The sequence below is a fragment of the Chanos chanos genome, chromosome 3, assembly GCF_902362185.1.
Source record: "Chanos chanos chromosome 3, fChaCha1.1, whole genome shotgun sequence".
Taxonomy (NCBI): Eukaryota; Metazoa; Chordata; class Actinopteri; order Gonorynchiformes; family Chanidae; genus Chanos; species Chanos chanos.
In genome coordinates this window covers 47,035,156-47,051,486 of record NC_044497.1, presented here as the reverse complement: position 1 = coordinate 47,051,486, position 16,331 = coordinate 47,035,156, and the positions used below count along the sequence as shown (strand labels likewise).

At 38.7% G+C, this 16,331-nt stretch overlaps 1 protein-coding gene across 1 annotated transcript; it reads left to right on the top strand.

Moving 5' to 3' along the window:
* The first annotated feature begins 13,132 nt into the window (after nucleotides 1-13,132).
* s1pr3b (sphingosine-1-phosphate receptor 3b) lies at nucleotides 13,133-14,421 on the top strand. The gene is made up of 2 exons (XM_030767954.1): nucleotides 13,133-13,181; nucleotides 13,277-14,421. The coding sequence occupies exons 1-2, from the start codon at nucleotides 13,133-13,135 to the stop codon at nucleotides 14,419-14,421; spliced, it is 1,194 nt and encodes a 397-aa protein (XP_030623814.1).
* Nucleotides 14,422-16,331: the final 1,910 nt, after the last annotated feature.

The following is a 16,331-nucleotide window of genomic DNA, read 5'->3' as shown; positions in this document are numbered from 1 at the left end:
GAAACCGAGGGCTGAAAGCCACATCCTTTTATGTGTGGCAGTCTTTGGCTTTCACAACACTGCTTTGGGAGGGTCTTCTTGTGGGGTTGGCCACAAATATGATAATTTCAAATATGCCATTGGCAATGAGGGTTACTTCTTCTTTCATGACCAGTATGCTTAAAGATAAGTCTTTCTCATACTAGTTCAACATGTATCAACAAGGAATTTTTCTTCTTTTGGTTTTTGAGCTCCAGAGAGCTAAACATGAAGCTGGTAAACTAATGATGAAATCTGTTACTGTCGACATAAAAACTTATTTCGTTTTTTAAAAGTTGCAAAATATCAAATGATTACTTGTTTTAAAACAAACTTGAAAGTCTTTGTTTGAATTTTGTTTTTCAGTAGACAAGCCTAAAGTTTTTGTTCTGCCACTTTAGTGTTTCTTGCAAGTGCTTGAAACTGGGGATGTTGTCAGCTCTTCTTTTTAACTGAATAAATATTGTTATTTACTTTTTGTCACAGTTAAGATGGAGAAAGTATTTTCGTGATTCATTTTCATGAAGAGTTTAGGTCTGGATAAGAACATTGCTATGACCCACTCTTAACTGGAACAAAAAAATTCCAGCAGTCAAAGAACGTTTAAAAAATGTTACTTCAAAATCTTCATCACTCTCTTCCTCGGTACACTGTTACATCACAGCCATCAACTCTAAAATCAGCCTTTTAAGCCAATCAGCCAAATCCACAGCCACAAATCACAGCTGTGTCAATGTCCTGAACTGATTAATTACAAAATTGCTTTCGCTTTTTGCATTTCTTTATTGATTTAATATGTTTTGGATTTTTTGTTGGAGTCAAGTGATGTATGAGCCATATGATTAGGGGCCCAGTGACCTCTGACATGTAAATATAGAATGTCCTTTCATTCCTGCTTAAAATGTACTTGCACTTATTATCTAGTCCATGAGGTGGACATGTAGAGAAAAAATGACTGCACATGTGGTTTACACTTCACTGTTCTTCAAACTAAACATGAAAGTAAGTCCAATCCAGTGACGTTATTTTCAAAATATGCATGTGTGTACATGTCTATGACTTCCTGGTAAACTGACAGACAAAATAAAACCTACCATCTGACTTACTGGTGGCTCATATTTTCTCTCTGGGAGCTTACTGGCAAGCAGCTCCACCCAGCTGTAGTGGAGCAAAACATACTTAAGTTCTACAAGACAGCAGAAGTAACCCTATAAATGAGCATTAATACCCCCCTTCAAAAAGTGACAGTAGAGATCCATAGATATGATGTAAGATTTGGAAGGGGTTTTACTCTGATGCAAACTAAACTGTCACTCTTTGTGTGTGTGTGTGTGTGTGTGTGTGTGTGTTAACGCTTTGAAGTTTCTGAGATTTTACCTCTTCTTTTTTGTTCTTTCTTCTATCTTTTTCATTTTCTGTGACAAAACATCTAACACTGCATACAGCTCGATACAGAGGCAAAGCATTTTACGTTTAAGGGGGAAAAAAATCAGAGATTTCGAGAATAAAGTCGTAATTTAACGAGAATAAAGTCGTTATTTGAATGGAATATAGTTGTAATCGAGAAAAAAGTAATATTACGAGAATAAACAAACGAGGATCATTTAGAGTAGAGTCGTAATTTAGGGCTATGTGTTATTTTAGAAGTGAAATATCAGAGGAGCAGCCTGCTGCCTGCGTTAAAATGGGGAACATTATACTTTAGTGTAGGTTTCACAAATAAGGAACTTTGCCACATCAGCACCACATTATCACGTCAGGACGTTGTGCTTGCACAAAGACAATAGAGTTCTTGAATCTTGAATCTTGAATCAGCAGTTGCCAGAAGCAGGATCAGGCTGCTGTTGACTGTCCTCTCGCCCTTTTTGTTAGTGCCTGTTGATGAATTCTCCTAAAAAATTACGGGTTTGTTCCTCACAAAATTACGACTTTATTCTCGTTAAATTATGACTTTATTCTCGTAATATTACGGCTTTGTTCTCGAAATCTCGAAAAAAAAAATTCCCTCAATGTGGCCCTACTTCTCTGTCGCACACTGTCATGTAGCATATTTATAAACACAACCCATTTGACCAATAGACCTTAAGAAGTGGTCTAACCAACTAACATAAAATGACTGATGGTATGGCCAGTCAACACTTTTTGAAGCCCTCAAATCAGCAACTGATCTTTGCAGTACCTAACTGAACCATAGCTTCACTGGAAGCACAAAACATTGGTTTGTGCACAGTCATCAATGCAGATTCTCGAGCAAGAGGTCACTGTTCAACCCCTGGAGCAGTTTGACTGAATTCCCCAAATTCAGTAGTGTCAAGACAAGCTAGCAGTTTTTGTAACTAATCCCTCTCTCCTTTGTGCTGACTTAACAACCTCAGACAGATAGCGTTAGCTGAGCATGCCATGTAAAAACACGGCTTCTTTGATGCAGACGCTGCAGTGGCCCGCACAAGCAAAACAGATATCCTGGGTTAAATCTCATACTCAGACGAGTTCCCCAGTCAGATTCACTGCACTTTCCAGTGTCCTAAGCTAAGAGTGTTTGAGCACAGGTAGTTTGATGGGTATTTTTCCAGTTTACAGCTCTTAGCAGAGAGATTGATTCAATTTATTATATTTCTGTTTTTTCTTACAGGTCTACGTTTCTTACAGATGTTTTCCACATATAGTTATTTCTTTTTCTTAACGTTTTCCTTTTTACAAGCTTCATTTCATCCTTTCACCTGAGTATGCATGTTGTTAAGAGTCATGCGAAAAGAGTTTCTTAAAATAGAGAAGTATGTTCTGTAGAAAGATGCAAACACAGACACGGAAACTGAAAAAGGAAATTCTGATGAAAGAGTAAAAGAACCAATGTCAAAGTCTGAATGTACAAAGTGTGTGTGTGTGTGTGTGTGTATCAATGGTTACCTGACTGTAAGTACACTAAAGAGCATACACCAAAAAAAGGTCCTTTGTCTTGTATTATACATTCTCAACTGAAGTGCAGTGAGGGTGTTCTGATCTACTTCAGTGAGATTCTGTCCAGTGTCCTTCATTAGAAACATCCTCTGGGAGACCCACCCACCTGCCAATGCCATCTGTCAGCCAGCAAGGCTTGTGGGGTTCCACAACTGAGAGTGTGGACATTTACTTAAGGGGGGTGTTAGCTTAAAACAGCCATAGAGGAAACAAGCCTCACAATAGCCTTTGTAGTCTTATCTGCTCTACCCAAATATCCTTTGACCCTGAGACAATTCTTTTTCACGAGATCTGTTTCATTCTCATCACAAGAGACGGAAGAAGGGGCTCCTGTGGGCTTGGTTACCACCTTCGATCAGTCTAGAGCAGGCCTATTCAACCGATGGCCAGCCCACCAAATCCAGCCCTAGACCAAAATCAAGTGGTCCGAAGGCGTGCTTAGTCAAATCCAAATGAAATAACAGTTAGTTTTAGTTGAGTGATTTGATTGGGCAAGAAGCAATCCAAGAGTGCTGATGCACAGAGTATAATAGCTCTGGGATGGAATACCATGTATATCACTCTGCGTTACAGCATCAAAAAAACCTTGCTAGCCATGCAAGGTCCACATGTAAACAGCCTGCCAAAAACCTCTGGCCTATGCACAAAGCCTGGTTTTGACATCTGGCCCATTTAAATTTGTAATTGAATAACCCTGGTCGAGAGAGTGTCAGATGTGTTTCCTGGTCCAACCCAGAATAGACATTATTCAACAACTTCTATTATTCTGTGTCACAATAGTTGTAAGGAAATGACAATGCTTCTGACACCAAGCACAATGTCTTTCATATGAGAGTATAAGCTTAAAGCAAAAGCCATCGTTTATTAAGTGTGAGGTGACTAAAACTTCTAAAGATGGAAAATGATGTAACTAGGGGATTCTTTAGAGAAAAGACATTGTTATTTTTCTAATAAATGATGAGTCACATCTGGAGATTAATGCTATGTCACAAGAGAGGAAGTATTATAGAAATATTCATGGAGAAAACTTATGAAACATGCCCAAAAAAAATAAGCTCGCAAAGTATTGCAAAATATTTTCACTGCTTGTCCATTAATAAGGAGCCCAAAACCTTGACTATGGCACTGGCTATTAAACCAAACCACTGGCCAAAACTCCCATTGCCCAAGTAAACAATGGAATCAAAGTCTGTTTACTTCACAGCAAATTCACCAGCATTATGTCAACTCTAAAGTGCAATATTTGAGTATATACACATTCTAAATCCACCTAAAGGAAAATGTAACTATGAGAGCATCTCATGATAGCAAGCAAAACTACTGACATCATTTAGACAGGAAAACCATGTCTGTCTAACACAAGAAGCCAGCATATCTTACTGCATGACTCAGCGAGACCGATGGCGCTATAGTTCATTGCTGAGACGGAAACACTGGAAAATTTGTTGTATATTTTATGTACAGCGTGATCTTTTAAAGTAAAAAAAAAAAAAAAAAACTGTATCATAATCCGGGAGTGTGATTCCATGAACTCGCACAAGTTTCCCCCTCTGTCCATTCTGTGAACTGCTTACCACTACCGAGCAATGTAACATGTAGGCCAGGGTGCACTCTTGTCAGACCAAACAGAGTTTGCCTTATCTTGTCTGAACTCTTTAAGCGTCAGTTTCTTTTCAAAATCATTTCCTTGTAAGAACTGAACTCTGACCAATGATGCTCTTCTATAATTAGACTATATTCACCACACATAAGTGCGTTTTTTTTTCAGCCACTTCCTGTTATTTGATTCAGCCTTTGAGTTGTGGCCAGCACTGTTTCAGTCCAGTAAATTCAGCTATTACATTTACCTATAAATTATATTTTATATTATATTGCATTGATAATTATAATTTATCAATTTGACAGTGTCATTGTAAATATTCCATTCGTTTTTTACACTATGTGAGTCATTGTATTTACTCTCATGTCTGATCTCAAAACTAAATAAAACTGCTCGTTTTTCTGTCAGAAAGCCTATGTGAGACGGGTCTAGGATTATTCTTTGCAGTAAAACTAAGAATGGAGTTAAGTCTGTCTTTAAAAGGTTGTAATGAGTTACACCCTGGATACTGAAGGCATTTCTAAGAATGCCCCTCTGTCTGTAAGACAGAGGCAGGAAGACATCAGTCACTGAGGAAGAGCTTATGAAAGATGCATGACATACGACACACAGCCTACAACAAACCTCAGTGTATGAGCATGAAATGGTTTGCTTCCCAGCATATGGTAGACCTTGTTGGCTTATGACAGATATTATCACATCTTTGTGGAGGACTAACAAATCTCTGAAAGAATGGATAGTAGACATGCTAATATGTTGCTCTGCAAAGCAATGTCACTTATCCCAAACAAAAGACAATTATTCAATCACAATGACAGAAACTTTTTTAAAAAGCACTCTCATCTTATAAATGGGACACTTCCATTTTTGTTTTCTAATAAATAGCTTGTTCTAAAATTTTCACAGCAAACAATAGTCAAATATTATTGTCTCAAACCGTGTTAAGGTGACTGCAGAATTCAAGAATTCGCCATTTGCAATGTTGTTGCTCTCCCCAGATGTTTAGTTCAAAGATATTGATGTCAATTAATGAGTAAATCCAGCAACAGGTATATAAAGGAGAATCTCTCAAAGGCTAACTTGTTTGTTCTCTTACCAGTATTACAAACATCCCTTTTGAAATCCAGGGAACAGGGTGGAGATAATACCATCAGGAGGGGGAACTATCAAGTGTAACGTACCAAAGACAATCTTGTGCTGTTTTTTTTTTTTTTCACAAGCCAGGATATATGTGTGATCTTTGTGTGTCACATTTAAGTTTCCTTCCTGTGAGTATTTTGCGCAAAGGAATGTCTAAGAAGACAAAAGACGTGCCATAAATGTTTCTGTGTGGTCGTAGTACTTAACATTGTAATATTACAAACCCATCAGCAGGAATCCATTAGAGCTAAATGCAGCTCACCAGGTTCACTCTAATCATTGATCCAAACAACAGGCCTCTAGATGATCGCATTAAAGTAAACAAAAACATCGGCTGTTTGCAAAAACTGAGAGGGGGGAGTCTAAAGTCAGAAACCCCATCAGCAAGAGGTAACTTAATCAATATATCTTTTCCTCCTGCTTTTTTCTCCCATTAAAAAAAAAAAAAAAAAACCTCTCTGAAGCATCTGTGGTACCTAGCATGTATTCAAATCACATCAGTGCATAATAAATATTTCTCAATAAACGTGTGTGTGTGTGTGTGTCTGTGTGTCTGTGTGTCTGTGCTTGACTGTGAGTCATACAGTAATATGGGCCAAAGTGTGTTTTCATTTGACATAACATCAATTAAAACATGAACAAAAAAGGTAGGGATCAGCATCTATTCATGTCTCCCTCTCATCATCACTACAAGGCCAAGTAAACCCTTAGCTGTTTAGTTTGGCCCCACCACAAGGACATGACAATCAAAATTATGGCTTTTCCACCCAAAGGTCTGACTATGGGCAGCAAGTGAGCGGTCACTCCTACAGCAGAATCCTGTACTTGTAGAAAAGATAATTCACCTATTTGTACTGGCATCCATCCAGTGTCTGTTTCTCCTTCCAGTGAGTGGTAAGAGTCAAAATCCTAATTCACTGAACTGTAGACTAGACAGGACTGCACAAGCCGTATCTTGAGGTCAATACGTGTCTGTTTATTTTTTATCATGTTCACATCCCATTTTTTTTTCTGTCTAAATTTTGAATGTTTATTAAAGCCATTTATGGTCAAATAGACAAAAGGATATAAGTCATTCTCGTGGAAGTACGATTCAAAGAATCACAGAGAGAAGGAAAGTACCTCCACTACGACAGGATGTAAGAGGTCTAAAAATCACTCTGTAAATGGGAAGTACAATATGGTTCTTAAAGTCTGATCAATATGTCTCTAAGCTAACAGTATCCATCACAGGTACACATGCAGCATTAGAGGAGTAGTAGAATGTACCGCTCATTATTCGTAGTATAGCATGCATATAGCCGCCTCAGCTATTATCATTATTACTGTACTCTCAACTTATCAACCTGAGTCAGCAAGTGATCAGTGTATCTCAGAAATTACTGGTCTTTCGGAGGGTTTTTGTGGGGTAAGGGGGGGCAATCATCATATTTATGTGAAATATACCCCTTTTTCTGCAATGACAGAGAGATGTTTACTGGAATGTTGCTGTGTGAATGGCAAACAAACCTATTCAAAATACTGGACGTGTCAGACTTCATGAAAGGATCAGGCCTGAATGTACTGAAGCAATAACGTTCACCTCTTTACACTGGAACACACGATCAGTATCCAAAGAAACGGTTTACAATGCTTTAAAATTTAGGATTTACAGCATTGTAATACTTTCTGTGCAAAGGGAAAAATCAAAACAGTGTCAGCTGTTCTGTCGGAACATACCTATATGAACTGTCTGACTTGTTAGAGAACATTTTACAGGCCTGATTGTCCATGAGACCCTCATACTCAATCTGCTGCCTGAGAGAGAGAAGAAAATGCTTAGAGTTCACATGGACACTGTGCAGTGGGGTGGAGTGCATCTGACATCATTTCTTAGTGTGCTCCACTCTTTTGAAAAATAAAAAAAAATAAATCTCAAAATTCAAAAACCTAATTCACGAATGTGATTAAAATATGTTACCAATGAATTTTTTAGAAGCCTCACAACCCAGGGGCTTTGGGTTTTTGCTCTGCGGGCTGTTCCTGTGCTCTTGTCTGACCCACAACCCCCAAATAGGCTTGTGTCTGCTTCTTTTCCTCTTTCAGCGTAATTATCAGATTAAACAGTCCATTCATTACCAAAAGAGTGTACATCCATACAGCTGAATACATGTCTAAAAATTCCAGGAACGTACAGCTACTTGCAACGTTTTTGCTTGAACCCCATGAGAATGTTCAGATGTTTCACTTCTAAATTTGTACAAAAACACTGGGAAAATCCAGTGTTCAAAGGACTTCATCTTTCTAGTTTTGATTTGAAGGAAATGTGCATCAAAACCTGTAGGAGGGATTTTTTTGTGGGTTTGAAACTCACCAGTAGTGGCTTGAATCCAGTTAAATCCAAGACTTGAGTGATCAATTAGTAGACAAAAATGGGATTTTAGTGGAAAATCAATATCAAGTAGGGGGATAACACCACCAAAAAACCACTGAACTGCTCCTTTGTGACATTCCCAAAACGTGTAAAAATATTCTAGTTGAGTTAACATTACAAATGTCACGGTTACAGTCAGATGTAAATTTCATTTGATGTCTTCTGTATGGGGTTGCATACGCTCTGTGGATGGTATTTTAGTGGATAAGGCGATGAGCCAGACTTGAGACTTGATTGAAATTAAGCCAGAGAAAGCCCTCGTTCCCAGAGTTGTTCTACAGCCAAACACTTAACAGACTGTTCTAATAGAGAGTTATATATTACAGACACCCTGCATCCTTAGTCAGGGGAGGACTCTATCCAGTCTGACAGTGGGTGAATCGTAGGCAGACTAACCAACAGCACCCCATATGCCCAAATTGCACAACGAATGTGTAAATACACAAAGAATGATGAAGCAGAATGATGGGAAACACTGGAAAGATTCTGGAGATCGTGAAATGAATGCAAACCATTATCTCCATACATGTCACCAAGTGTATTTGATTGATACCCTGTATCAATCAAATACACTTGGTGACATGTATGGAGATATGGACATGTATGGAGATAAAAGCATCTCTGAAGTTATGCACAGCAAGAAGTTATGTCAAAGAGGAGTGTGCTTACTAACCTTAAGCTGACCTCCCATAAACTTTTCAGCTTTATCCAAATATTCAGCAAATTTGACATTATAAGACCCAGACTCAAATTACGGTTGGTTTGGCTATGTCCAGCAAACAGATAGGCTATCATATTTATGAAGGTTGTTACAAAGTTTACACCCCGTGATATGTTCAGCCCCAAACACCATATCACAAGACTCTTTTTTTCCCCCCCAAACTTTCAACTTTATTATGCATAATTCATAAACTTGTTATTAACCGTTTAATGTGCTTTGTGTTTGTGTTGGTCAATATGACCCTTTTAAATGATTGTACTTGGATATGAAAATTTGAGTTTATGCAAGCTCTGAGTCATAAATTGCTTTAAGCATCTACATGTGCATCTCATACTGCTGTACATGGGACATAAATATTTTATATCTAGATGACTAAGAGCTCCACAGCTGGAGTCTTAGTGAATGACTGGATCTGTGGTTGGGTTCCGGGACATAAACAATTAAAAGGTTGAGACCACAAAAGCATGCCATCCCTTAGGCCTGTGAACAGGAGAACTTTAAAGTGGAGAAATAATTAGGCCTATGGGAGACTTCCAGTGTCCTCTCTAAAGTATTCAAAGGCTGACTGTAGAAATCGTGGTACAAAGTTATGCCAAGCTCATTCAAGTATATTTTGGAATTCATGGCAATAAGGAATGAATAGATAAATAAATAAATAGCATGAAACTAAGAGCTCATATGACGTCCGACACTTGGCTCATAAAGTTAAAATTACAGAGTTTGGGACAACGGTGGCAATTTGACAAACCCTCTCTTATTTTCCATGAGTTCTTGTAATGGAGGTAAAATAGCACTGAACTTTCTCAGTATGTCATTAGAGCAAATGGGGCATGTTTCACTCAGAAAGGCACAGCACCAGCAATAAGAGTCAGTTTAGTCTACTATGAGTAGTTTTTTCATGTAGTGAAGACAAAGGGACATTTTTGCTGAGACAGGTGGATGGTTCTCATCATTAATATAAGTGAACTAGCAGTAGAATACAATGTATATATAAAATGTCATGACTTGGATTTTGAGACAAATTAAAGATAGGACTAAACAACTGAATACCTGCATTTGATGCTGCAGTTATATTGTGCAATTCACGCCAGTTTTATAAATTTGTTTGAGGTAGTGATATAGCACAGACCCTTCTGGTGACTTGGGAATAGTAGGCAGAGACTACACATATTAAAACATTCCCTTTAGTCTCCTGTCAGAGGAACAGGGCCCCAGCAGAATCTGTGTTCATGAAACCGCTAGTCAGAGAGAGCGCTTGGCTTCATGTTTGTATTTCAGATTCATGAGATGTGTCAGCATAAAGAAAATAGAGAGAAAGGTTGAGAGGGGGAGAGAGAGAGAGAGAGAGAGAGAGAGAGAAAGAGAGAGAGAGAGAGAAAGAGAGAGAGAGAGAGAGAGGAGGAAAATTAAAGAGTTCCATCATAATTGTGCATGGGAAGCAGTTCATACTAGCCCCAAACAAGCGAGAGCTTTCCAACAAAACTTGTCAGAACCAAATCGTGGCCTCTCTCGGTTTCTGGGCCGGTGAATGATTTGGCTCAGGGTGGAAGGCGGATGACAAATACATGCTGTTCAACTAAATCATATCTATGCTAGTTTATGCTGCAGAGCAGTAGTGCAATTACGCATGTTCACACTGTGGAGACAGTATAATACCCAGAGGTAAAGTGAAGCAACAGGACCTCACTGAAAGGTTGTGCTATGGTTCAGAGCTTTTGAGAACTGCCTGCAAAAACATGATCCTCACCCAAACTTATCATGTTTTTTTTTTTGTTTTAATCATAAGCACATGCTCTGATCTAAAGAATCAAAGTGTAGAAAAGTGATGTACTTGCTTAAGGCAAGTAGGATGCAGAAGTACAGAAATTGAACAAAAGATTGTTCACAAATACTTTGGGCCGTAAGGAGCCAGAGATCTTGAGGAGAGGGAATGTCCTATTAACTCTCCCATTAGGTTCTGCAACCTCCTCAGTTCCTCGTCTTATAGTTCCTGTTTAGAACCTAACTGGTGTGCTGGCATTTAGCATAGGGCTGTTGCCATGTCAACCGAACCATACACAGACAGAGGTGTATTTAGCAAAATGTTGGTGGTCCTACTACAGCACATATGGGAAATAGCCGCTGCCATGAAATAAAAATAATCTGTTCAACAGCTACATCTCACTATCCTAGCAACCAGGGTAACAGTCCCCACCTCTGCCTCCCTATTCCTGTGAAGTCCCAGGACAATACCAGATTTCTTAAGTCGTATTGCTGGTGTGGTACTTTGCTCAAGCTGTGGGAAAAGCTTTGAAAAATCCACCCCTTTGCCAAACTCTGTCCAAGTCAGGCAGAATAAAAACCACTGGTCCAACCTACAGCATCAGTGAATCCAATAAAGCTCCAGGGTAATGTCTCAGTTTGATGCATTGAAGAAGACTGGTCAGGTGATGAGACACTTCACAAAGCTTTTAAAAAACATCAGACAAGTAACTCTGACTTTGAACTTGTTAACATATGCTACATTACTATATTTAAATGTGGATTATGATTCTAGTCCGTTCTGTTCAGTAAAGTTCTACAGAGGTGATTATAAAATATGCTGTTGCAGTAAGTTAGGCTTGTTTAATGACATGTTATGTACATGTAGACAGACGCTAAAATCTTGAGACACAGCTGGATACCCCTCCAACACACACACACACAAACACGCGCACGCACACACACAGAGAACTCTTCACCATAGTTATACGCCTTTACCACAGACCATAGTAAAACCCTTATGCAGCACAGGGTTATTTTAAAGTCAGGTCAAATTATGCTCAGCTTTGCTGGATGGTCCCGTCAGCACACCAAGATTTCATGTCTTTCTCTAATGGTAGCTGTCTCTGTTCCTGGGTTCAGAATCTGCTGTAGTTTGGAGTGTGCTATCACAAATGTGATATGCCCAAAGCACAGCATGCTAGACTCACACACAATCAATTTATTCATCAATTTATATGGGTGTAGAATTACAGTTCTTAGGTAAACAGAAACACACACACACACACACACACACACACACTACTTTCATTGAAAGAAAATTAAAGACACCATTTCAAAGAGGAATCCTTGACTAAACACAACAGTCAGCCTTTAAATTTAGGATACTGACTCGTAATAGTAAATAAAAAGACATAAAATGAACAGACATTTTACATTCTTAGAAGCCCAAAAGTAGTTAAGAGGTCTGCCTCCTTTTGATGTATACTCATGAATATTACAATTACCTCCCCACCCCCCCCAAATATATTTATATAGAATTATTCCATACCCATTATCGTATTTTTATTCTTGGCTGTTTTTGTATGATTTGTGAGTAAAAAATTTCAAAGTCGTTTTCCCGTCAAATTCAAGCTGAGTTGATGAGGACCAGAGTCTAGGCTGCGCACGGCTCCTGTGATAACTAGGCGGTCCTTGGTTATGAGGTCGGAATAAGGGGTGTAACTAATTCACAAGAGAAGTGGGTGGCTGGTAATGTATGAAGTCGGGCAGAAACAGTCACTGCAACATTTTGCATGTGTATTCGCATCTCCTAAGTACTGAACGTCATAACAACCTCATTTTGAGATGCTGGTGATATGAAACGAGGATTCGCGCAGACACCGGCTAACTCCCAGTTTCTTTGGAGAGGGCCATCACAGGCTTCCAGTGGTAAGAAGCCACTTACAAATAGACGCACTTTTTTCTGTTTCTGCTTAACACATTTCAAGGTGGGATGTTGAAACTTAAAAAGCTTTCTGATGGGAAGAAATTATTATTATTGTTGTTGTTGTTTTGTTGTTGTTGTTATAATAATAATAATCATAATAATAACAATAATTTTGTTTATTTATTTTCGGCCAGTGGAAAGTCACACTTAATTCAGCTTATGACGGCAGCACATTCTATTTTGTTTCGTTTGAGGATTGAAATTTAAAAGCAGTCGGTTTTTAGCTTATATCCTGACCTCATGTTTTTTAAGAAAAAATAAATAAACAGAACTAACCCTGCGGAATCAAACGAACTGGCAATACTGATAAAGTTTGTTGTCCTTGCTTTTGTCTTATTACAGTTCATCACGTTAAACTGCGTAGTCCATGTTTCAGCAGAGACCCACTTTTCCTACAGTGTTAGCAGTATTACTGAGCTGCTTTTAAACACCATTTATTTATGACCATTTGCAACTTCTAAAAACGTTTTTCTCCCTCACTCTTTTTCCTTTTTTAGAGAGAAAAATGTGCACGTAAGTCCCAGCGAAAGCCAACATGCTCATTAATTGGCAATGACTGCGATGGATGTGACCACTTTTGGCGAAATTTTGAAGATTAACCGTTCACAGAATTTCGCCATTTGTCCGCGTTGCCTTTAATCTGTGGTTACTTTCATGAGAGTTTTTATAGAACGAAACTTCGTTCCCTTTCCTCAGGACCATTAGGAGTTGGCAAAACACTTCATTTGACTCCAACGCCGCCTGCAGGAGAAACTCTAAACAAACGGAAAATGAATACAGAGATTTTCGAACACTACAACTACACAGGAAGACTGGACAATCGCGATGAGACTGCCAGCGGTACAATAGACCCAAAATCGATAGTTTTTCCCATTATATGCAGTTTCATAGTCCTTGAGAATATGATCGTTCTCATTGCAATATGGAAGAACCATAAGTTCCACAACCGAATGTACTTTTTCATTGGGAACTTGGCTTTGTGTGACCTTCTGACTGGAGTCGCTTACATTGCAAATGTACTGATGTCAGGGGACAAGACTCTACACCTCTCCACTGTTCAGTGGTTCATTCGGGAAGGGAGTATGTTTGTAGCTCTTGGAGGCTCTATCTTTAGTCTGTTGGCAATAGCCATTGAAAGGCATCTAACCATGATCAAAATGAGGCCCTATGATGCCAATAAGAACTACAGGGTATTTTTGCTTATAGGGACATGCTGGCTCATTTCCGTAACTCTTGGAGCTTTGCCAATCATTGGCTGGAACTGTCGGAACAACTTAGCAGACTGCTCTACAGTCTTACCCCTATACTCAAAAAAATATGTAGCTTTCTGTATCACTATCTTCATGGTTTTACTTCTCGCCATTTCTGTGCTGTATGTCCGAATTTACATGCTGGTCAAGTCAAGTAGCCGCAAGGTGACCAAGCACAGCAACTCAGAGCACTCCATGGCACTTCTACGTACTGTTATAATTGTTGTAGGAGTCTTCATTGCTTGTTGGACCCCCATCTTCGTACTCTTGCTAATCGATGTAGCATGTGAGCACAGGCGTTGTCCTGTGCTGCTGAAAGCTGATTGGTTTATTGTCTTGGCTGTTGTCAACTCAGCCATGAATCCTGTCATCTACACCCTGGCCAGTCGAGAGATGCGGAGGGCATTCTTTAGCTTGATATGCGGTTGTCTGTTCAGAAAGGGTGTTAAAGGATGCAGACCTAACACTGACCCAAACAGGAGCAAGTCCAGTACTAGCCACAGCCATAGAGCCAACGAACAGGAAACCCCAGAGATTTTTGTGACTCAAGCGTCTTTAAATATCCCAGCCAGTGCTAATGGAGGGAAGTGATGAGACTAGTGTTACCATGTAACCTTTTAAGAATTCCATGTAGGATGCAGGTTTCAGACACAACTGTAACTGATGTTCAATTTTATTAATACTATTTTATTTTTTTGATGTAGTGGTGACTTAGAGTAAAGACTGCACATGATTCATAAGCCATGTTACCCTTTAAATCCATACTGTGTAAGATATTTGAGTTGCTCAAGTTTTGGACTAGCTGGCTGTACAATGCATGGGAGCATCACAAGTTCTGTGATAATGAAGAACATCAGTGATAAACACTTTGTTTTGACGCAGTTCAGCAATGTTCCAGCTACAAAGTTTGGAGTAATCAAGAATGGGAGTCTACTGACTTTTGAGTTAATTCCAAGATCAAATTTCAGGTTATTACACGTTTAAATGGCTCTTGAGTATATATGATAAATACACAGTCACCAAACAAGTAAAAGAAAAGTTATGGATATAGATGCAACCCTTACCCACACTTGCCTGAAGAGATGCAGCTCTCCTGGAGGAAGCTTGTCTCATCCAAAGATGAACTAAAATGAAATGGAGAGGTTTATCGTTCAGGCACTGTATGCTGAGAATGCACAATGCATCCCAAGCTGCTGTCCTTGGCTCATCTTTGACGTTTTACCAGTAATGGTTATGACTGGACAAGAGACTGGTTGTCGTTTTTTGAGCCGAGATGAACTCGCGACGTAGCAATTGGCTGTTTCACACAGGCTTATCCCTTTGCTGCGCAACTGCTGGGTAATGTGCTGAAAAGTTTTATTCGATGTTTTATTCATCATTAATATTCTGGCAAGAAAACAAACTATTCATTGTCATTGTATTTGGGTATACACCCTCAACGTCAATATTATGTATGTAAAATCTACAGAAATCATATTAGCATGTTTTCCCTTTTAGACAAAAGATAATTTCAGAGATGCATCAGTGTGCGTATAGCATTGGTTGGGCTGAGTATCGCCTGGTAAAAAAGTCACAGGATCTGAGTCACTTTAACTGGTGAGCATTTATCACCTTGGATGAACATATTAAATGCACTTCGGCTTGAACAACTACATTAAGTGCATTTCTTCAAATGTAAAGCTGTTATTCATCCCAAAACCTGTGATATGTCCATATAAGCTCAAGTTTCCTCACCCACCAGAGAGCACTGGGTCGCTTTTGAAGCATTTGATCAGACAATGAGCCTTGCGCCCTCCTGTGGATAATACATTAATTGTAAGTAACCTTGTTATTTCAGTTTTTATGAGGAAATGATATTCACATTTGATCCTACGACATATTTATACAGAGAGAAAGAGACTGAGAGAAATAATATGGGCATGGAGTATAAACTTATAACACCCCTATTTATCATGTAATCTTGAATGATAAGTAACTGTCTGTTGTATTATTGAATGCAAAATGTGAAAAAAGCTTGATTAGTTTGATGTTAAAAATCCTGTTGTGTTTTACAGGATTCAGATGGGGTTTTTTTTTTGGATAAACCAGGATACAAACACATTATGAGAGAAGAGCAATACACATTCACCAATTTATTGCCAACAGTCATACAGGATGATGGTAACTCATACAACCGAAGATTAAATCTGTAAACATCATTTGGACTTCATTGATTGTTTGATTTCCTTTTTTTTATTTTATTTGAGTTCTAAAATGCCTGAAATGTTATGCTGTGGACTATGCTAATTCTTTCTGGGAACAAGGAAATTAGACAAGAACAGAATTGTCAAATCTTAAGCAGCAATATCTTGCCATAACTCAACTCCTTGAAAGGTACTGTCCACAACCAGAAAAGAAGATTTAGCTATTGCACTTTGAAGAGAAAACACAATTGGTACAAATAAAAGGCACATTTCCATGAACAGAAATCTGGAATAAAGCAATAATCTTGCTTTAATCTC

What these genes read in the sequence shown, in the direction of transcription:
- s1pr3b (XM_030767954.1), top strand. Translation starts at nt 13,133, where the DNA reads ATGACTGCGATGGATGTGACCACTTTTGGCGAAATTTTGAAGATTAAC. An exon ending in CGAAATTTTGAAGATTAACC is followed by an intron (nt 13,182 to 13,276) that starts GTTCACAGAATT and finishes CCCTTTCCTCAG; the next exon opens with GACCATTAGGAGTTGGCAAA.